This window comes from Lepidochelys kempii, chromosome 1 (assembly GCF_965140285.1).
Source record: "Lepidochelys kempii isolate rLepKem1 chromosome 1, rLepKem1.hap1, whole genome shotgun sequence".
Classification (NCBI taxonomy): Eukaryota; Metazoa; Chordata; order Testudines; family Cheloniidae; genus Lepidochelys; species Lepidochelys kempii.
The window spans coordinates 27132799-27156887 of NC_136380.1; the positions used below are offsets into that span (position 1 = coordinate 27132799).

Consider the following 24089-nt stretch of genomic DNA (forward strand, 5'->3'; position numbering starts at 1 on the left):
CTTTTGCCCAGCCCAGCCAAATTGTCTTCTGGTTGAATGAGCCTCCGCCAGAGCTATTGTTCATGGATCTTTTCCCTCCTCTCTGCAGAAAGCTATGGAATTTTTCTGCTCATTGGAATCCTTTAGATGGCACATTCAGGATGTAGAACTTGTTCTCTTTGTACAGGGCACACGTTTATTTTAGGAAATAGTTTTGCTGAAGTGAATACCTAATAAATCATAGTGATCTTTACACGAGAGGGAGGTTGTTTCTGCAGAATGCCAAAAAGGCTCGCCTTCAACCAGTAGTGGCTATGAGTCAAAATGTAGGTGAAGCATCATAGCCCTCTATAGGTTCACATGTGCGCTTTAATTGGAGACATTTTTAAAATGTCTTTCAGCCTTCTACCAGGTGGCCAGTTGTTAAACAAACTGGATCCTTCCCTGAAGTCCTTTTTCTGCCCTCTCCTGTTGCATGGATGGTACATGGTCTAAGCCACAACCACAGCTGTTCCCATATCAATCAGTTCTAGGAGATTTAACTGTTAAGTTAGTAGTTGTGAATGGCGCACAGAACTGAGATGAAGCTACATTCTGTTTTCATTCAATTCTTTACTTTTCTGAGCAGGACAGTTCTCCAGAACTAGAACCTCCACTCTCGGAAGCCTTGCTTTTTCCTCATGCCACAACCCCAGCACTATCTTGCCACATGCCAGTGTATGAAGTGGAGGCTGTGTGTGATGTTTCATTTCCATTTCAGCATAAATTCAGAGACATGTTAAAGCATGAATGACTGGCCACTGAGGATGGTGGAGAAATTGTTTGCATTTGTATGGAAAATTTAGAAGGATAGAAAAAAAAACTTTTCAGGTTGTAACAAATAAACTTGTGTGGTAACACTCTTGAAAGCAATATTAAATCAAAGTAGGTTTTCAAAACCCATATAAAAGCATAAGCTGAGTTGAAGCAATTCAGGCACTTAATAGGTTGTACTACAACACAGTTCCCTGACCAAGCAATTAGCCCAAGAGGATTCTTCCAGCCTCATATATCTGTAAAGCAGCTCCTGGCAAGTGTCCAGTTTTTATTCAACTACGTTTTACCTCAACCAGAAGTATTTGTGATGGGCAACATTAAAAACGGCTTTGGAGAGACTTCCTGCATTAGGCTTTGTTCTGCTTTGATTTGATTGTATTTCTCTAGGCCTGTCACTTGCCATTTTGAATACAAAATCTCTGGTAATGCTCTGAGAGTTACTTTGCCTAATTTATAAGCTTGGAGCTCCAAAAGGTCCTTTATTTGAAATTTGCTTTAACTGTGGGAAATAGGAAGTGAGTAGGGAGAAGGAGATCTTTTATAGCAAGACACTTGTTCGGACTGTAAATTAGACAGTGCACAATGTGACCAGAAATGGGCAAGCTTTTGTAGAGCCTGCTACATATTGGAAAAGAGATGAGCTTTCAAGGATATCTGGGCAAAGATTGCTGTGCTGGAAATTGCTTTATGAGGGTGGATAAAGTCTTTCAGATAACGTTGGCAGATGAAAAGTGTTTTAATCAGCGACCTCAGTAAAGAGGAATTCCTGAGGCCATTGCTACTTAACAGAATGCAGGCATTAAATATTGTCATTGCATCTCATTGAGGAGATGTAACATAGAACTTTTAAAATCAGCCTTTCATTTTAAATAATAGGAATTGTGCCAACATAATGCTCCACTCACCTACAATATTAACATTTACCTTCTTCAAAGTTGACTGCAACTTTGGGCAACTGCAACTAGTATATAAATATTTTTAAAAGCCAGTCCTGATGTGTGCCAATGAATCTTTGTCTGATTAAAAGCTTACTTGACCCATGAAGTAACAGTAATGAATGGCAGATTCATTCATGTCAGATTTTCAATTTGGAACAAAAGAAAAGGGTTTGAAACATACACACATGCATTGTTAGCCTTGGATCCAATTCTGTTCATAAGACTTAATTTTTGTAAAAAATATAAGACACTTCCCTTACTGCAGGATGGTTAGGATTTAAGGCTTCAGGAGTGAAATCATGGCTACATTTAAGTCAATGGGACGTTTGTCAATGGGGCCAGGATTTCACCCCTGGACTTTGGCACAATCCTGCAAATACTTGTGTAAATTTGAATAACTTTACTCACATGAGTACTCTGAATTCAGTTCAGCTCATTTAATGTTATCCACATATGTGTAATCAAGACCCATTTGTATGTGTGCGGTGTTCATGTCACCTTAACATTGCTCCTTTTTTGAAGAGAAGGATTTTTTTTCCTCTCTGGAACCCATTTTTAGTCTATAAAATTCATCCAGCATAGCAGGAAATCTTTTACAAGATAAAAAAATATTTTAAGGTGACATGACTAATGAGGAAATAGATCAAAAATATACCTCTAACAGTCAAGTGATCTGGATTCTATTCCCAGCCCTGCCCCAAACCCCTTGTGCAATAATGGATAAGTCATTTAACAGCCTGTTGCCATGTCTCAGTGGGTCACAGCTGAGGATGCCAAATTCAGGATGAACAGCTGAGAAATAGGGCAGACGCAGCCCAGACTGGTGGTTATTCTTCCATAAGATATACCAAGCCAGTAACAAAACTAAACTTCTGTTTCATCACACTGATTAACAAGAAGTCCAAACTGCAGTCTCCCCAAGCATTCCAGCACTCATTTCACCATGCAGACACTAGCCTTTGATGAGTAGTTATTTAAAACCAATTTAATCAAACAAAAGGTTCCTTCTAATCCCAAAATCAGCCACATAGCCAGATCAAGATATAACTGAAATCTTACCCAATAATCATGCTGTTGCTAATCCTTTAGTATCTAATATTTAAAGGTTTATTTATAAGATGAAAAGAAACAGGAGAGAGTTAAAATGGTTAAGGAAAGCAAATACATACAGTCATTGCAAAGTTCTTGGATCAGGTTTGTAGCAGTGATGTTACAGACTGCTGGCTTGTAAGGCCTCTGATAACTTCCAAAAGATTGGAAGGTCCTCAGTCCATTGGTTGGAATGCGCCTTTCAGTGTAAGTCCATAGTCCAGAAAACAGAGCAGGAAACAGGCCAAAATGGAGATGCATCCAGGGTCCTTTATAACTTTTCCCATATGGAGGGAATGCTCTCAGTCTTAGTTTGTGGAAAATTACAGGCACAAGATGGAGTCTGGGGTCACATGAGCAAGTGACATGCCCTTGTGTGCTTTGATGACTCATAGGAGCAGCCATTACTCATATTTTGGCTAAAGCGTCCAAAGGAAAGCTCACTGAGCCTGGAACAGGCTTCTTCTATGGCCCTGATTTTCCATAATGGGCCATCAACTTGAATGATCCATTCACAATGTGCTGGTTATACTGTATTTAAACTACCTTTTGGGTGTTACCCCAGGAGCAAACACATTTGAAATACTGGTACATAGTCAATATGCATAACTTTAGATACAAAGATGATACATGTATCCAAAAGGATAATCATATTTGATAGATTGTAACTTTTCCATTGATACCTTACATGACATACTTTGAGCAAGATTTGTTGCATTTGTTTAACAGTGGTAATATTAATGATATAAATGGTTATATTTTGATCATACAGCATCACAACCCCGCCCACCCCTCCCTTCTGTTTTTTCCCTTTTGTAGAATGAGGATGATAATACTTATCTACCCTATAGAAGTGCTGTGAGGCTTAATAGGATACCATCAGCTTAAAAATTATATTTGTGTCTGCACATTTTTTACCTACGGTTTTTACAAGTAACTCCTAAGAATACTAGAATTTAAAGAACTCGGAGAAAACAAAATTCTATATTTTGTCCAGTTTGTGGAGTTGAAACACTTTGTATATAATCATTTTTCCCCTGTACAGTCAGTTTCCACTGTTTTTATTTGGGTGGGGAGAGGACTTTGACACAGCAATAGGGGAGAGAACATGATTTTAAATAACACAGGAAAATCTGATCTTAAACCCATAACAAATTGGCAGGGATACAGAGGTGCAGGTGACAGTACCTGAAATTACTTTTAACTCCTTTTTAATAGACTAAATTTCAGGTTGATAGTGTCATTTTCAGTCATTAATGTTCGTAATGCACTTTAAGATCTCCAGATGGGAAGGTACTATAGAAATGCAAAGTATGTAATAAATAATATGTATTGCACTATGGATCACTTCACACACCACTAAAATGCAGTCATCTCTAGGGAGGAAGTTGGCAACCATTAAACAGCAGCTATCAAGATTTCATAACAGTTCAGGACAGAAAGTGAAAAGAAAACCACCTTATCCGTGAAACTACCAAGAAAATTTAAAGTGAAAAGTTCCATGGGATTTTTAATGACCACAACTAATTAGGACCTCAGTCTTATCCAAGGAGCACCTCAGCCACCTCAGTGCTCCCTAATAATGTGCTGGTTCATTGGTGTATCAGAGAGAATGCCACCTAATGAATCACTGCTATGATTTCCTGTAGCATCTTGGTTTCCATTTTGGTCTCTTGATGTTGACCCAGCTCAGCCCTGCTTAATTTATGAGATTGAATGAGATCATAGATCAAGGAGCTGTGATTGCACAATCAAGGTGGTGAACAAAGGCATGTACACATCTCTGGGTTGCAATATCACAACCACATGAGCTTACCTCTTGTGGTTGCCATAATGGAATCAGAAATACTGCACATAAACACCTAGTGGGAAGCGACCATGCTATTTGTATAATCATATACAACACGGCAACAATGGTGTTGGTGGTTAAGGTCCCGATTGTAACACATAATTCAGTGCTGTTAAGGCTTGTCACTGTGAGCTCCCACGTTGGCATAACCATTGTTTCCTAGAGAGAGAGTGGATTGAACTAACACACTTTAGCATTAGTAAAAAAAACAAACTCACATGGCAACTTTAATGATCCCAAAATGAATGTAATCTGTGCTGTAATAATAGCTGTGCAATCGAACACACTGTGCATTTCAGTGAAATGCTATTTAAGGTTTGAAAAGTGTTCACTTCTCAATTAGAATGTCTAAATTAATGACATATAACAAAGCTCCTGGCCACTAATTAAATCAAGATCAAAATAAATCTCTCTTCCTTATAGTCTGTGTTAACAATGCAGCAAATAATAATCACGCTGCTTTACAGTAGGATATGTGTCAAGGATTGAAAGTGTCACTGCTTTTAGGGAATGTTCTATTTGAATAGTTTTCGTATTAAGTGTTAGATGCTAGAGAACATGTTCCCATCATATTCCCCCACATTCAAATTGCTTCAGTGTCTCTTTTCTATGCTCACAAAAGAGCAAGTTGTTGGTCAGGTAACCTTACTCTGTGTGCTTTTAGAGCAGAATTAGGTTCTTTATTTTTATTCCAAACTTTTTCCCATGTTTTAAGGCATCTAAAATCCCTAAGTGCTACAACGTTTTTTTTTTTTTTAAGGATTCATTTATCTCATTAAGGTTAGGAACATATCCTGATGTATTCTGTATGTTTAGAAAAATAAAACTGCAATGAGTAAGGGAGATTTGTCATCATTATAGCTCTAATGACATATGTTTACCCCTCTATTATACTTCTCTCTTTCTCCCACCAAAAAATAACCTAATATAGCTTCCTCCTGTCTTCATATCCCCATAAGCTATCAAAGATTAAACTTTCTCAAACGCACAGTCACATGCTAAGTCCTTTATAATAGCTTTAAGATATAGACCATTTCATTGCAACTGCTTTTTAGTCAGTTCCCGGGCTAGGTCATTGTGACTGGAGTTTGCAACTGCTTGTGCTCTGTCTGGTAAAATATTCAAGAAAGGCTTCCAAACATGGAAATCTAAAGTTTCATTTCCCTCTGAGACCATGTCTTTTCATGTGATACTGTAGTAACAGATTAAATGAATGTTTCCTCTACTAAAACAAAAAGTGTGGGTGAGCTGGGTTTGATCCAGCACTGTAATAAACTCTTTCTGCTACAAAAGAGCCAGGTTGAGGCACTTTTTTATATGAGAGGTAGTATCCTGGAGGATAGTCAGATCACCCAGCAGACGTGTGCTTGGTTTATAACTACATCTCCTAGGCAGGGTCTCAGTTCATTTCCTATCTCTTTCTAAAACTTTTGAATAATAGGATCAGACCATTTATAGCTGGCAATCTGTGAGGACTATTTTTTTTAAATGATGGATTCCCTCCTGTGGTACATTTATTCTTCATCTCTAGTATTACATGCTCTCTTTGTAAAAAGTGTATCGAGTTTCCCAGACATCCTCTGCAGGAGATACTGCTTTTCCTCAATGCAATGAGAGATACAGCTGTATTTGTTGTTGTCTGTTTCAGTGTTACAAACACTTTTCCTTGCCTCCTTCTATGATTCTGCTGCCAGGGTCCCAGAAGTAATCAGTAGCATATACAGGGTTGAAACCAAGCCCACAGCAGGGATCTGATTCCTCAGCTGGTGATAAATACATTTTGAGGTATATTTATGGTTACATATTGGCAAAATTGTGAATAAGCAAAAACTTGAAGGTGGGGATGATGATTATTAACCATTTGAATTGGGGTAGCATCTAGAGCCCCCCAATCAGGATTTGGGGCCCTGTTGTTCTTGGCAGTACACTTGAAAAGAGGGCCATGTCTACAGCCTATGAGGAGAGAGAGCAGGTGGATACAACAATCGGATGGGGATAGACCAGGGTAACAGTGAGCTGTTACAATCCGTATAATACCCTGCAGTTGCAGTGTACCACTGATCATTGTTTTGTGGGCATCACTTTGGCATTGAGTTTTAAGGTGGAATTTGAAAGAGGATAATGTAGTGGCTTTTCAGATTGTTATGGAGAGCTGCTCGCAGGCTTAAGGCAAAGATTGGAGGAAGCACAAAAGTGTTTGAGGGTAAATTGAACAAGGGGGCGATAAAGGTTGGAGTCCTGCGCAGAGCATAGGCAGGAGGGGATTATATGGAATTGTAAATTATTTTAAAATAAATCTGCCATGTAGCCAGTGCCTTTAGATTGCCTATCCTTGAAAATAAGAATGGCCATACTGGGTCAGACCAAAGGTCCATCCATCCCAGTATCCTGTCTACCGACAGGAGCCAATGCCAGGTGCCCCAGAGGGAGTGAACCTAACAGGTAATGATCAAGTGATCTCTCTCCTGCCATCCATCTCCACCCTCTGACACACAGAGGCTAGGGACACCATTCCTTACCCATCCTGGCTAATAGCCATTAATGGACTTAACCGCCATGAATTTATCCAGCTCTCTTTTAAACCCTGTTATAGTCCTAGCCTTTACAACTCCTCAGGCAAGGAGTTCCACAGGTTGACTGTGAGCTGAGTGAAGAAGAACTTCCTTTTATTTGTTTTAAACCTGCTGCCCATTAATTTCATTTGGTGGCTCCTAGTTCTTATATTATGGGAACAAGTAAATAACTTTTTCTTATTAACTTTCTCCACACCACTCATGATTTTGTATCCCTCTACCATATCCCCCCCTTAGTCTCCTCTTTTCCAAGCTGAAAAGTCCTAGCCTCTTTAATCTCTTCTCATATGGGACCCATTCCAAACCCCTAATCATTTTAGTTGCCCTTTTCTGAACCTTTTCTAATGCCAGTATATCTTTTTTGAGATGAGGGGACCACATCTGTATGCAGTATTCAAGATGTAGGCGTACCATGGATTTATATAACGACAATAAGATATTCTCCGTCTTATTCTCTGTCCCTTTTTTCATGATTCCTAACATCCCGTTTGCTTTTTTGACTGCCACTGCACACTGCATGGACGTCTTCAGAGAACTATCCACGATGACGCCAAGGTCTTTCTCCTGATTAGTTGTAGCTAAATTAGCCCCCATCATATTGTACGTATAGTTGGGGTTATTTTTTCCAATATGCATTACTTTACATTTATCCACATTAAATTTCATTTGCCATTTTGTTGCCCAGTCACCAAAATATGTTCCAATTTAGCTGGCTTTAGATCTGTGTGGCCTTGAATTGATTCTTAGCCCAAATTTCCAGTCCTACAGTAGTTTAAAATGTTGCTTAAAATGTGATGAACACTTGCGGTACCCATCACTGTTGTGTCTGGATACCAACATACCGACTGACAGTACATCACAGTGCAATATGTGGGGCTGAGAAAGGTACAGGATTTAATGAATGCTTCGTCCGGTAAGAGAACAGGTTTAAAAATCAGGGAAATTATCAGTTTTGTGGCCTTGATGATGATGAGGAAAAAATGCCCAGAATATGCATACAGCTCTCTGGTAACACCCACAAAAGTAATGTTTCTATAGCAATTCAAAGTACCAAAATACTAAGTCATTCCAATTATTGCTGGAAACCTTGGTGTTGTGAATCTCTTGTTTAGATCATTAACAATCCTCTCTAGGGTAGATCATTTTAATTAGGATCAATTTGCTTTCCCATTGAATATTCTTGCATTTATTTTGATTATGGAAGTGACTGTTTAACATTAAATGATGCCTCTCAACTCCTCTGCCCCAGCACATATATGAATAACATAACAGACAGTTCTGTAAAGCAAATCGTATTTCTTTGCGTGCATGTTGAGTGAACTGACTTGACTCCAATAACTCTTAGTCATAGTTGCTTTATTGATTTATTTATTTCATGTTGTCTGTAGGTTCTTATCAAAGTATTGGATAACAATGATAATGGCCCGGAATTCTCTCACCCAAGTTACGATGTCACGATTTCGGAGGACATTCTCCCTGATACTGAGATACTGCAGGTTGAAGCTATAGACAGAGACGAGAAACACAAGTTGAGCTACACTGTTCACAGCAGCATTGACTCAGTCAGCATGAGAAAATTCAGAATTGACCCCAGCACAGGGGTACTATACACTGCCGAGAGATTAGACCATGAAGCTCAAGATAAGCACATCCTTAATGTAATGGTAAGAACGGAATATAAGCTTGGTACCTAGAACAGTATCGTTGTTTAAGATGTATATTTGCTTTAGTCTTTGGATAAGCAAAGAGTTTTCAGTATAGTAAATGATAATTAATTTAATCTTTTCCTACACTATGCATTGATTTTACATTTTTTATTTAAGCTCTGCAAGACTTATTACCAGTACATTTTATCTAATATGAAATGATTTGCCATCTTGAGGGACAACAAGCAAGAAACGTTATAATCTCTTGACATTTGGCCCTTTCATCTGAGATCATTTTCAAAGTTTCTGAAGAGAAGCTAAAAAGTTCTTTGAGAAGTCGCTCACAGAAGAATCGCTTCTTGCAGTTCACAAAGCTGTAGCCTTGGGAAGCATGGCAGCCTGATAGATAGTTTACTTATATAGGTTTATTTTAAGGTGGTAGATATTCATATGCCGCTACTTTTCCGAACATGGGAGTAGGCAGAGAAAAAATTAATTATCAGTTTGTGTGCTCAGTGTGCCTAAATTATAGAGGTGAATGTGCTCTGCTTTGATGTGGAAGTTGCATATTATGAAGTGGAGGTTAATTTCAAAACAGATTAGTTTAAACTCAGTTAGTTTAAACACTGTAACCTACTAATTTTCTTTAGTTATCTCAGAGCCCTGTAGAATAAGCCCTTTGAAGCACCACCGTGTGGCCTGTTAGATGCAAGGCTAGCTTTAGGAAGAAACAACTTAGGCACCATCCTGCATACTGCGACTCATCTTCAGGCAAGCAGAGCCCAAGGAGAAGGCAGGCTTGTGGTGAGTGAGAAGTGACAGAAGCTAAGAAGTGGTGCAGACATGACTATAGAGAAACCGGGGCATGGAGATCATTGCTAGGATTGTGTGCTTAGCCTCCATGTGATGCAAAGTTTGCTTGCTTTATTTAAGAAGAACCAAAATATTCAAGGTTGTCTTACACCTGCCGGTAGGATCTTCACTGTAGCCAGTGCTGAGATTTTGGATGTGGGAGTGAAAGAAAGTACAGGTGTAAATAATAGCTCCAGGTCTGCAAGGTATTGAGTCCCTCTTGCGAGGTTTGATCAGTCCCCACTGACTGCAGTCTAAGTGAAGAGTGCTCAGCACCCCGTAGGATCAATACTGTCCTTTTTACCCTGGGTACCATGATCTTCAAAAATGTATGCACATATTTGCTGATACAAAAATCCACACGTACCTGTATGCGCAAATTGGATTTTTACATGCAAACGATTAGATAACTATATCTTTGGTCATTGTGTGTGCAATCCCATACATTTTTTTGGAAAGAAGGTACAAAGCTACGTAGATGTGCACTGTACATACTGCTGCTTTGTTCCCCTGCTATGGTGGCAATGAGGGGCGTGGCACATCGCAGTTTATATTGTATTTGTCAGCATCAGAGAACCTTTGGCACAAACTCAAAACTGAACATCAAATGAGACTTTACGGCATTATTTTGTATCAGTTTAAAAATCTACATCTTCAGTGTGGGGGCACCAGGAATAAATTTATAACAAATTAAATTTAAAAATACCCTCCAGTCCTTTTTCTCCTCTTGATTTCTCGCTTTGTGCCATCTCTTCTGTTTGTCTGTCTTTTAGATTTTAAGGCCTTCAGAATGGAAAAAGTCTGTACTTAGTGTAATGTACAGCAAGGAGCACATTGCCAGGGCTCAGATAGTTATTATTACTGCTAATAAAGGTATTTCAAGATGTTTCTCCTGCATTTTTTCTATAGGTTCGAGATCAGGAGTTTCCTTATAGAAGAAACCTGGCCAGAGTCATCATAAATGTGGAAGATTCCAATGATCACAGTCCCTACTTCACCAGTCCTTTGTATGAAGCTTCGGTGTATGAGTCAGCAGCTATTGGATCTGCTGTTTTGCAGGTCACTGCTTTGGATAAAGACAAAGGAGAAAACGCAGAGCTTATCTACACTATGGAAGCAGGTTAGAGGACAGGGACAGAAAAGGCTGCAATATGATGCATTCTATAAACTGAAAAGAGTGATTATATTAGAGATAGGGTAACACTAAGAAATCTTTACGGATTCTTGATCCTAGCTATCCCCTGATGAAAGTGTACAAAAAGTACAAATTCTTGTCTGCTGTTTTCCACATTTAAGCTACTGATCAGAGAGAGCTGACTTCATTTTAATTAGATGGCTACTGAGACTTCTACCTCTAGGTCAGTGGTTCTCAAAGCCAGTCCACCGCTTGTTCAGGGAAAGCCCCTGGTGGGCTGGACTGGTTTTTTTACCTGCCGCGTCCGCAGGTTCGGCCGATCGCGGCTCCCACGTCCCTTGGCCCGTGCCGCTTCCCGCAGCCCCCATTGGCCGGGAGCGGCAAACCGTGGCCAGTGGGAGCCGCATTCTAGTGCAGTGGACAGGATGGCTTCATCATAAACTAACACAATGACAGCTGGTGCTAACTGGCATCTTTGCTGACATTTTAATCAGAGGAGCAGGGAGACTGAGGCCACTTTTGCCGGCATAGAGTATGATATCCCTCTTGGAGATGTGAATCTCCAAGGCTGTCAATCTGTATTTTTCATGGTTTAATTTCCCTAATGCATTTCTGGGTGTATGCATATATATGTAAGAGGTGAACATTTTATTGCTTTTATAGATTTGAATTTAGAAACCATTTCCAAAGCCGGAAATTAGTATGCATTCAGTAGAGATACTTGGGAAAAGTGAGAAAATGGAAAATCCTATCTCTTAGATTGCTTTTGTGTTGCTGCTGCACTCTGCACTTCGAAATAATGTGAATTTTCCATTTTAATAATAATAATGCTTGGCACCTATATCACACTTCTCAACTGTAGATCACAAAGAGGAGGAATCCCATACTCCATGATGGTCCCAATGATTAATCAAGACACAGACTTCACTTATTAGACCTTGATCTTGCAGACTGATCTATTCAGGTGGCACTTATGCTCTCCTAGAGACCCATTCACTTCAGTGGAGCCATGCAAATTTACACCAGCCGAGGATCTTGCCCATTATTCTTAGTATCATAAACATATTAATAGACAAACACTAAGCATACCTATTAAAACGCAGTTCAGAAAGTTCAACATCTGAGCCAGTTTCCAAAGTATCTAAATAATCCTCTTCACTTTTCAGTGAGAGATCAAGAGTTTTCCAGTGGCCACACAATCTTTATTTTTTGTGCTATTTATGTAGTCTTAGCTTTTCCAGAAAAACTAAGGCTACATACCCAGCCCTGAGCAAAAATATTTTCTTGGCTCTGTCTTGTGTTGTTTAAGTCTATTAGGAACAGGTTCAACTAAACTGAAATAAGCCTCGCTCAACCCAAAATAAGAGTGCCTGTACAGCTTTATGCACTACACACCTTAAATTAAACCATGCAACTTTCTCATGGTGACAAACCCTAAGGAACCCTCTTTCTTGTTCACCCGTCTCTACTCTGGAGGCTTTGTAACAATGACAGGAATTGGAATTTCACTTCCTTAAACAAATAAGAAGATAATGTTGTAAGTTGTTCGAAACAGAAAACAGTTAAATACAGACCTGAAAAGCAGCCAAGCTGGACAGTCTAAGTAATCATATATATTATTTATGCATGTGGTCAGAATGCAGGTTTATTATTTGTATCATGGTATCCTCTAGAGGCCCCAATTCAGATCAGGAACATTGAACTAGGAAGGGTTCAGGTGCACAGAAATATCCCTGCCCTGTGTGATGGGGTTGCATGTGATGGCGGGGGGCAGGGCTCAGCAGCCCTGGGTCTCACTTCCTGTTTGTCTTATGTTCCTAAAAACTCATGCTTCAGGGTTCCAGCCAGCCACCTGCAGGGAGTCAGAAAGGGATTCCTGTGTATTCTGGGTTGTTTTTTTTAATCTCTTTCCTCTGGCTCATCAAGGACAGCCAAAGCTGGAGATGGGACATTGGGCAGGGAAGGCCATGGCTCTGAGGTGGCACTGAGCACTCTGTCTCTCTCTCAGATGCTTGGCTGGCTGGTTCTTGCTCACATGTTCCGTGATCACCATCTGTGGGGTTGGGAAGGAATTTTCTCTCCGGTCAGATGGGCAGTGACCTTGGGGGATTTTTTGCCTTCCTCTGCAGCATGTAGGTACAAGCCACTTGCCAGGATTATCTGGGTATCTTACTTAATCATTTCCCTGCCATTCCAGGGGTCTTGGGCATCTCATTCCTTCCCATTCTCTGTTTGAGGCACATAATAGACTGGTCTCCCATGGACTTTGGTTTAATTTTGGTTGTTGGGTTTAGTGTGCAGGTGCTGGGTGGTGGTGATGTTCCTGTCATATACAGAAAGTCAGACAGGATGATCTGGTGGTCCCTTCTGGCCTTCAACTCTAGGAGCTAACAATCTAAATAGACAAGACAGATAAAGGGTGGAAGCAGAAGCACTCAGAGGTGAAGTGACTAGCCCAAGATAAGTAGCAAGCTGGGAACAGAAGCCAGTTTCCTGAGTCCCAATCCAGTATTCTATCCATTGGTTCATGCTGCCTCTCTACACATACTACTGGTTCTGTCTCCCACTGTCCTTCCTGTGAACATGTTCCAGTATGGTCAGCCAGTGCCAAGAGTGTGAGCAGCTCCAGCAGAGTATCAGACAATGTACTATCTAGGGGAGGAGCTGGTCTCAAGCTCTATGGACAGACAGCTGTGGCTGTTTTTGCCAGATTTGATGTCTTCTTCCCTGCCACAACAAGTGACTCTATGCACAATTAATTAGGAGGGCTCCCATCAGCCATACAAATAAATGCGGCACGGCATTATGTTCAGATGGAGTATGTTGGTGAAATACAGTTCTGCACTGTGTATTACCGTTCTACGGGTGGCCTTTTCTTTGAAAGAAATAGATGCCATACGTTTTATTTATTGTGGCCCTTGGGAAAGGGAATAGATTAATAACCCTGGAAGAATTAAGTCCTGGTCATCACAGAATGAGCACAGCATAGGCAGCTGCATTTCAGGTTACCCATGCTGACACACCAATATGCCTCCACCCTTTCCTAAGGGATCAGCCCAGGGAGAGAGGGCACCCAGCTCTCTATCTCTGTGCCTGTTCCATCCTTGGCCAGTCTGCTGTGGCTTCCAACATGGGAGCCAAAAAAATGGTGTTTTAGAACAGTCTAAATAGTCAAAATGGACTAAGGATGGGTGAGGAAATGGAGGAGAAGAGACTTTCCCAGTGTAAGTAGCGGGGGTAGCAAAAGAACGCCTCTGTTCCACTCGCACTGGGGCAGGGGCCAGCAGATCACTTTGTTCAAGGTCACCAGACCTGAGTATCTACCTGAAGCAGATTCCAACCGGCAACCTAGTGATAAAAGACTCCTTGTTCCATAACCTGAGCCATCTACTTCCCTCCATGCTCCTCCTACATGATTCCCTCATTGGGATATAGTTTTATATTCCCTATTATAATGTGTGTGTGGGTGAGGGCATGGGATTGGTTTATTGCTTTTTTTAAAGAGGTAGACAGCAAACCAGTGAAGAATTGCACACGTCCTACTATTTTTATTAGTCCGTCTGTCCCACAGCCCCCTGGTTTGTCTTGTCCACCTTTTATGACTTGTCTGTGAGACTGTAAGCTCTTTGGAGAAGATACTGTTATTTACTATATCTTTGTACAGCACCTAGCACAAGGGGACCCCAACCTCGTTGGCCTCTAGGCGCCACCACACTACACATCATAAATAATGTAGTGCTGTAAGTATATGGCTACAATGCATTGTAATATAGTACATAATGGAGACAGAAAATAAGGTGATGATAAAATGATGTTTAGGTTATTAGATGGCCATTTTTAGGCTGTATGTTTTCCTCCTTTCTACATATATCACATCACAGAATCATAGAGCCTTGGGGTTAGGGGGGGACTGCAAGAGTCATCTAGTCTACGCCCCTGTCAAGATGCAGGATTTGTTGGGTCTAAACCACCCAAAACAGATGGCTATCCAGCTTCCTTTTGAAAACCTCCAGTGAAGGAGATTCCATTACTTCCCTAGGCCATCTGTTCCATTGTCCTGCTGTTCTTACAGTTAGGAAGTTTTTCCTGAGATTTAATCTAAATCTGCTATGCTGTAGTTTGAACCCTTTTCCTCTTGGTCTGCCCTCTGTGGCAAGAAAGAACAGTTCTTCTTTATCTTTTTTGTGGCAACTTCTTGTGGAGCCAGTACACCCCATCACCCTTTGGGGCGTGGGGAAGAGCATTAAAGCCCCGCAACTGAGTCCCAATGACCACCCTGAGCCTCAGGGCCTAGTGGCCAGACTCAATGTGGCTGCCCTCTTAGTCAAGGCTGTGTGATCGCGCTGACAGTGCGGAAGTGGGCTGCCACCCAGGGGTTGCTGGCAGCCAGGGAAGAGGGATCCAGGCTATCCCTGCTCCACCAATTCCCAGCCCACGGCCCTGATAGCAGCGAGTGGATTCACCACTACATTAGTGAGGATCCGTCTGAAACACGCTGCCTTTGTCCCGGTTGCACAACCAGACCAATCTAGTTACTTCCTACCCTGTTTTCTAGTGTTGCTATGCACAAGTCTCCTGGGGGTCATCAGTTTGCAGAGCTCCCAATGACTTGGGCTTCCGTGGGCAGCCAGGTTTTGGCCTGGGTCTCGGCGCGCTTGGCCTCCACGATCGGGGGCTTCAGCAGCTCCGAGGAGGGAGCCTGCAATGAGCGTACTTTCTCCTCACCCCCGACTGAACTGGCCTTTTATACTGAGGCTCCAGTTGGAGCATGCCCAGCAGTGGCAAGGGGATGTGGCTTCCTCCACCCACCATGTGGGGTTAAGTCCTCCTTCTCTAGTGTGGGGCAAGTACACCCCGTCACACAGCTTTTCACATATTTGAAGACCACTATCATGTTCCCCCTTAGTCTCTCTGTCAAGGTTCCTTCCCCACTCTGAACTCTAGAGTACAGATGTGGGGACCTGCTTGAAAAACCCCCTAAGCTTATTTTTACCAGCTTAGGTTAAAACTTCCCCAAGGTACAAACTATTTTACTTTTTGTCCCTGGACTTTATTGCTGCCACCACCAAGCGTCCAACAAATATAACAGGGAAAGAGCCCACTTGGAAATGTCTTTCCCCTCAAAATCCCCCCCAAGCCCTACACCCCCTTTCCTGGGGAAGGCTCGATAAAAATCCTCACCAATTTGCTTAGGTGAACACAGACCCAAACCCTTGGATCTTAAGAACAGTGAAAAAGCAATCAGGTTTTAAAAGAAGAATTTTAATTAAAGAAAAAGTAAAAGAATCACCTCTGTAAAATCAGGATGGTAAATACCTTACAGGTTAATCAGATTCAAAACATAGAGAATCCCTCTAGGCTAAACCTTAAGTTACAAAAAGACACAAAAACAGGACTATACATTCCATTCAGCACAACTCATTTTATCAGCCATTTAAACAAAACAGAATCTAACGCATATCTAACTAGATTGCTCACTGACTTTTTACAGGAGTTCTGACCTGCATTCCTGCTCTGGTCCCGGCATAAGCAACACAGACAGAGGGAACCCTTTGTCCGTCCGTCCCCCTCCAGCTTTGAAAGTGTCTTGTCTCCTCATTGGTCATTTTGGTCAGGTGCCAGCGAGGTTGTCTTAGCTTCTTAACCCTTTACAGGTGAAGGGGTTTTTCCTCTGGCTAGGAGGAATTTAAAGGTGTTTGCCCTTCCCTTTATATTTATGACATATTTAAGGGGTGAAAGTAAAATTGAACTCTTACCAGTAGGGGGGGCTGGGAAGGGGCGGGGCCTCAGGCGGAAGGGGCGGGGCTGGGGGTCAGCATCCCCGAGCCAGGCCATCCGCGCTGCCTGGCCCATGCTGCCTGAGGCTGCAGTGGCGATCAAAAGGGCCCGGGGCTTTGGCCAGAGCCCTGGGCCCTTTTAAATTGCCGGGCCCAGGACAGCTACTCTTTTTGCCCCCGTCAGCGGCCCAGGAGAGGGGGCAAAAGGGGCAACAATGTTAAGCTGTAAGTAGGGTCCTTTGCCGTGGCAGGGCTTTAACGTCGCTGCCCCTTTTGCGTTCCCCCTCCCCCGGGCAGCGGCAGCAGCGCTTTAAAGTCAGCTGTACGAACCGGTACCGGCGGCCACGTTTTACCGGTACACCGTACCAGCCTGTACCTCCTTACTTTCACCCCGTCCTCTTTTCCAAGCTAAACGTACACAGTTCCTTCGGCCTTTGCTCATAAGGCTAGCATTCTATCCTTTTGGTCATCTTCACCTCTCGCCTCTGGATCCTTTCCAGTTTCTCTACATCCTTTCTATACAACAGTGACCAGAACTGGACACAGTACATCCAGCTGAGGCCTAACCAGTGCCAAGTAGAGCAGTACTGTCCCCTCCTGTGGCTTGCATGCTTTGCCTCTGTTAATACAACCCAAAATTGCATTTGCCTTATTTGCAACAGCATCATATTGCTGACTCATCTTGAGGTTGTGAGCCACCACAGCTCCCAGATTCTGCTGCTGCCAAGACAGCTATCCCCCATTCTGTATTTGTGCATTTGGTTATTCTTCTCTAAGTGTAGCACCTTGCATTTGTCCTTGTTTAATTTCATCTTGTCTGTAGCCCAGTTCTCCAATTTATCTAGATCCCTTTGAATTTTAGTTCTGTCCTCCAAAGTGTTTGCATATAGGTTTGTCTTCTATAACTGCCTGCTGTTTCTGTTTCATCATGAGCTCTGTCTGCTTTTCCAGACTTCAAGCCTCCATTTACTATAAAACTGAACTCCTATGGTTTCATTATCCACAGATGTTCCAATCCTAGATGCATCAAAATTGAGGCTTCATTTGCTGTAGTTTCTATAACCTATAAATTCTGTGCAGTGAGGATGCTGATTTTAGCAGCTGGGCTCAGATCATCCACAGCTTCTTCATTCACAGGAAGTGTTTTGAATGATGAAAGCAGTAGTCTCATAATTTAATCAGAAATTTCTAAAGGAGAAAAACAACCCCCCCGCCCTACATGTATCAGTCTGTGATTCCTGTTAGCTAGCAGTAACAAAATAAAACTGCTCGGCCACATGCAATGTGTGTCAGTGCTACCAGTGTGCTCATCCTTGTGGGAATCTGCACCCCGGGCTTCTCAGTGAACAGCACAAAGTTTGGTTTAGCTAGCATAACCCTTGGCCTCTGTCGCTCTTACGGGTGTGTTTATAGCTGATATGTGGGAGCCACTATCATACTGATCTCTGCTGTTTGGACTAGCCTCTGTGCCTCAGAACCTGCAGCAAATACGGGTAGTCTTAGAAGTCAGTTACAGCTTTCAGAGAATCTGTATTTATTTACTTCTTGGGTCGCCACATAGTTTGTTCTCCAGCTGGAATTTTCACACATGCTGCCCTCTGCGCAACAGCTGGAGCAGTTGCCACTAAAAGATCACTGTTTACTAATGGTTACCACTCAGTGGTGTATGAGAAATGTTCTTACAGTGGCCATGGGTCCTTGACTAGCAAAAAAGATCCCCGGAATAGTCTCCATGATAATGTACCATGATATCGGGAATGGTTTGACAACAAAGATTCAGAATTGGTACAGGTCTATATATGCTGTTTGGCTTTGGAATCAAAATGAGAAGAAGGAGCTAAAAGCTTGTGTGTATGCTTATACACACACACACAATGAACCACATTTTAAGCAATTACTTAAGATGCCACACACAAAAATGTTGCCTAATAGAGGTGACATGTAGTAACAGTTAAAAACTTGGACAGACCCTGAAGTTTTGCATCTGTCTCCTGAAGAACAGTCAGAGTGTATATCACACGTTAGTTTAAAAAGCACACAAACCTGTGATCCAAACAAATTATTTTCTCCTTTATGCAGTCTGTCACCTCTCTGTCTGTACATTCTAACACTGATCTCAAAACATTTTCTACAAAATCTTATTAATCTAGATTTCTCTTTCTTCAGAAATCAAATAATAAACCTCTCTGACACAAGATACTGTTACCTATTTTATATGGTATTGTTCCTTGTAATTTTTCTAACTTCTATTCTAACACTTTGTAGTCAGTTCTTTGTAGCCTTGAGCTACAGTAATCTTCTCTACAGGTGCTTAATAGCCTCTTTATTTCAGGCCATGAATTGTTATCCCTTTATCAGACAATTGGCTTGTTAGCCTATGATCCCCTTTTTGTGTCTCAGGTATGCAACTATTTGATAGTCTAATTACATAATGTGGGAGGTGCATTTGCCTACATTTTACTTTTGCATAATATACATTGCCCAAATTTTCAAAACTAGGATCTTAAAGGTAGGCTCTTAAATTCATGTGTAGGCACCTAAATAGAAATAGTGTGGTTTTCAGAAGTATTGAGCACCTGTAGTAACCATTAAAATAATTTTAAAATCTTTAAAAATAGAGAAAAAGGCTTTGTTTTAATCAATATGAAACAAATGTATAAACCAAGATTTTCAAAAAGGGGCTCTTAGGACCATATTTACATACATGAATACATGGTCTGATTTTCAGAAGACAGTGGATGTTGCTGGATGCTCAGTACTTATGAAAATCAGGCCACTTATTTGATTTTCAGGCCACAGATTTAGTTACCTGCTTTTTTCATTCTATGCAATTACTGGTATTACTGATGACCACTTGTGGGTTATGGTATCATAGTCAGATTAGTTTTATAACATAATGACTATGGTATCATAGATTAGTTTTATAACATCATTTTCAAGATTTCACTTCTAATATAGCTTTCAACATTTATGTTTTAGGAAACACTGGGAACACGTTCAAGATTGAACCAGTTTTAGGCATCATCACAGTATTGAAGGAGCCGGACTTGACAACAATGGGACAGTTTGTTTTGTCAGTCAAAGTAACTGATCAAGGTTCACCACCACTGTCTGCAACAGCAATTGTACGCATTTCTGTGACCATGTCAGATAATTCCCATCCAAAGTTCACACACAAGGAATACCAAGCAGAAGTTAATGAAAATGTTGATATTGGAACTTCAGTCATTTTGATCTCTGCAATCAGTCAGTCTACATTAGTTTATGAGGTCAAGGATGGGAATGTGGATGGAGCCTTTGCTATAAATCCATATTCTGGAGTCATCACCAGTCAAAAGCCACTTGATTATGAACGCACTTCCTCTTACCAGCTCATTGTTCAAGCAACTAACATGGCAGGCATGGCATCAAATGCCACCGCCAACATTCAGATTCTTGATGAAAATGATAACCTGCCAGTTTTTATCCTCTCCCAATACTTAGGCAGCATAAGTGAAGCTGCTCCTGTAAACAGTATAGTCCGGAGTTCAGCCAACAACCCACTGGTGATACGAGCCACGGATGCCGACAGTAATCAGAATGCTTTGCTGGTTTATCAGATTGTTGAATCCACTGCTAAGAAGTACTTCACTGTAGATTCCAGCACTGGTGCGATCAGAACAATTGCAAATTTAGACCATGAAACCATAGCCCACTTCCATTTCCACGTGCATGTTAGGGATAGCGGAAATCCACAGCTCACAGCGGAGAGTCCGGTCGAAGTTACTATTGAAGTAACTGACATCAATGACAATCCTCCAGTCTTCAGTCAGGCTGTGTTTGAGACAGTCTTGCTTCTTCCCACTTACATTGGTGTAGAGGTTCTTAAAGTCAAGGCTACAGACCCAGATTCAGAGGTTCCACCTGAACTAACATACAGTCTGATCGAAGGCAATGTGGACCATTTTTTGATTGATTCAGGTACTGGGGTACTCACCATAAAAAATAATACTCTTTCCAAAGATCATTATATGCTTATAGTAAGAGTGTCCGATGGGAAATTTTACAGCACTGCTATGGTGACCATAATGGTAAAAGAAGCCATGGATAGTGGGCTCCATTTTACGCAAAGTTTTTATTCCACTTCTATTTCGGAGAACAGCACTAATATCACAAAGGTAGCTGTGGTGAATGCTGTTGGAAACCGTCTCAATGAGCCCTTGAAGTATGGCATATTAAACCCAGGGAACAAGTTCAAGATCAAATCCACCTCAGGAGTCATTGAAACAACGGGCATCCCCTTTGACAGAGAAAAACAAGAGCTATATGAGTTGGTCGTTGAGGCAAGTCGTGAACTAGATCATCTCCGTGTGGCCAGGGTGGTTGTCAGAGTTAACATTGAGGACATCAATGACAATGCTCCGGTGTTTGTAGGGCTGCCTTACTATGCTGCTGTACAAGTTGATGCTGAGCCTGGTACCCTAATATATCGAGTGACAGCCATTGATAAAGATAAGGGTGCAAATGGTGAAGTCTCCTATCTACTGAAAGAAGACTATGGGCATTTTGAAATTGACAGACAAACTGGTAGTGTCACTTTAAGAGAAGCTTTCAACTCTGACTTATCTAATATAGAGTATTTAGTTATCATCCTTGCAAAAGATGGTGGTAATCCATCATTGTCTGCTTCAGTAGAACTGCCTATTACTATAGTTAATAAAGCAATGCCTGTATTTGACAAGCCCTTCTATACAGCTTCTGTAAATGAAGACATAGAAATGCACACCCCAATTCTTAGCATAAATGCAACCAGCCCAGAGGGCCAGGGTATCATTTATATCATCATTGATGGAGATCCCTACAACCAGTTTAACATTGACTTTGATACCGGCATTCTGAGTGTCATCAGCCCATTGGATTATGAAGTAAATTCTGTTTTTAAGATGACAGTACGAGCCAGTGATGCCCTCACTGGTGCTCGGGCTGAGGTCACTGTGGACTTAATCATTAATGATGTAAATGATAATCCTCCTGTTTTCGATCACTCGGCCTATAATGCCACCTTATCCGAAGCATCATTGATTGGGACTCCTGTGTTGCAGGTTGTTGCTACTGATGCAGACTCTGAAAATAACAAAAATATACAGTATCAAATTGTCCAGGACTCCTTTAACAGCACTGATTATTTTCACATAGATAGCACAAGTGGCCTAATCCTGACAGCCCGTATGTTGGATCATGAACTATTACAGCAGTGCAGCTTAAAAGTCAGAGCAGCTGATAATGGATTCCCACCACTGAGCAGTGAAGTTCTTGTTAGTATTTATGTGACAGATATGAATGACAACCCTCCAGTTTTTAACCAGTTAATATATGAATCTTACGTGAGTGAACTGGCCCCTCGGGGTCATTTTGTGACTTGTGTCCAAGCTTCTGATGCTGACAGCTCTGATTTTGACAGACTGGAGTACAGTATCTTGTCTGGAAATGATCGGACCAGCTTTCTAATGGACAGCAAGAATGGCATTATAACTCTGTCTAACCATCGGAAACAGAGGATGGAGCCAATGTATAGCTTAAATGTCTCTGTCTCGGATGGATTGTTCACCAGCACAGCTCAGGTGCATATTCACATCCTTGGTGCTAACCTCTATAGCCCCGTGTTTTCACAGAGTATTTATGTGGCAGAGGTTAGAGAAAATGCTGCACCTGGAACTAAGGTAATTCATGTAAAAGTGACAGATGGAGATTCTGGTATATATGGCCAAATAAACTACTCTATAATAAATGATTTTGCCAAGGACCGATTCTTAATTGATAACAATGGACACATCCTAACAACTGAGAAATTGGACCGAGAGAACCCTTTGGAAGGGGATATCAATATATTTTTGAGGGCCCTGGATGGAGGTGGGAGAATGACTTTCTGCACCGTGAGAGTGATTGTAGTGGATGAGAATGACAATACTCCCCAGTTTTTGACAATAGAATACAGAGCAAGTGTAAAAGCAGATGTTGGAAAAGGTCATTTGGTCACCCAAGTGCAGGCATTAGATCCAGATGATGGAACCAATTCAAGGATCACTTATTCATTATATAGTGAAGCCTCTGTTTCAGTGGCAGATCTGCTTGAAATTGATCCTGACAATGGATGGATGGTCACCAAAGGTAACTTTAACCAGCTGAAAAACACAGTTCTGTCATTCTTCGTCAAAGCAGTTGATGGTGGCATTCCCATGAAGCATTCCCTTATTCCTGTCTATATCCATGTTTTACCTCCAGAAGCTGTTTTACCTTCCTTTTCCCAACCCCAATATTCCTTTACAATACCAGAAGACACTCTCATAGGAAGCACCCTTGACATTTTGCATGTTTTGCCAAGCCAGGGTGCTGTGTATAGCACTGTTAATGGTGAATTAGCTGAAAACAACAAGGAAGGGATTTTCATCATAGACCAAGACACTGGAATCATAAAGCTAGATAAGAGACTTGACCATGAGACAAATCCTGCTTTTCACTTTAAAGTTGCAGCCACCATACAGCTTGACAAAGTGGACATTGTATTAACTGTGGATGTGGAGGTTAAAGTGTTGGATGTAAATGATAACAAGCCTGTGTTTGAAGCTGCCAACTATGAAGCTGTAATAATGGAAGGGATGCCAATAGGGATTAATCTTATCCAGGTTAAAGCAGTTGATGCAGACTGGGGTGCAAATGGGCAAGTCACATATACTCTTTCAGCAGAATCTGATCTGGACAAGATCATGGAAGCCTTCTCAATCGATAGCAACAGTGGGTGGATCAGCACATTGAAGGACCTAGATCATGAAAAGAATCCCACTTTTACTTTTGCAGTGGTTGCTTCAGATCTGGGAGAAGCTTTCTCCTTTTCATCCACCACCTTGGTCTCTGTCACTGTGACAGACATAAACGACAACACACCAGTCTTTGAACACGAGGTGTACAAAGGATCCGTAAAAGAGAGTGACCCTCCCGGTGAAGTTGTGGCAGTTCTCAGCACATGGGATGAAGACACGTCTGAAGTCAACCGGCAGGTTAGCTACCATATCACAGGTAAGAAACTTTCAAACCCCTTTTCTTCCTGAAACCTGCCGTTATTGAAGGACTGAGATTTAGTACAGATTGACATGAAAGATTTAGCAGGATGTCAGGTACATCTTCAGCTTGGAAGCGAGTCAGTTCTGTTTCTCTTGGATTTATTGTTCTCTTGGATTTATTGTTCTTAATTTGACCAGAATTTTGTAGCAATTAGTGAAGCTTAGAGATAGAAAGAGATTTGTGTGTGTGTCACTCTTTCCCCCCCCCACCTACCCCTCCCCACCAATTTCACAGCCCAGCACTTCATGCTGTGCTGCAATGTAAGGAGGTGTAACCCATCATGATTGATGTGTCAGCATGGGAAAGATCAGAACTTAATGTATCAACCAGAGAAAAT

The 24089-nt window shown here is 41.5% G+C and overlaps 1 protein-coding gene across 5 annotated transcripts in view; it reads left to right on the forward strand.

Annotated features, from left to right (window-relative positions):
- Positions 1–24089, forward strand: part of FAT3 (FAT atypical cadherin 3) — a 559302-nt gene that overhangs the window by 425760 nt on the left and 109453 nt on the right. For 4 of the 5 annotated variants that reach the window (XM_073336876.2, XM_073336917.2, XM_073336926.2 and 1 more), the window contains exons 8-10: positions 8633–8908; positions 10652–10862; positions 19634–23707. In XM_073336876.2, coding sequence (XP_073192977.2) covers positions 8633–8908; positions 10652–10862; positions 19634–23707 — 4561 coding nt within the window. The remainder of the gene's footprint in view (positions 1–8632; positions 8909–10651; positions 10863–19633; positions 23708–24089) is intronic. The other variant, XM_073336944.2, reaches the window with a different exon arrangement.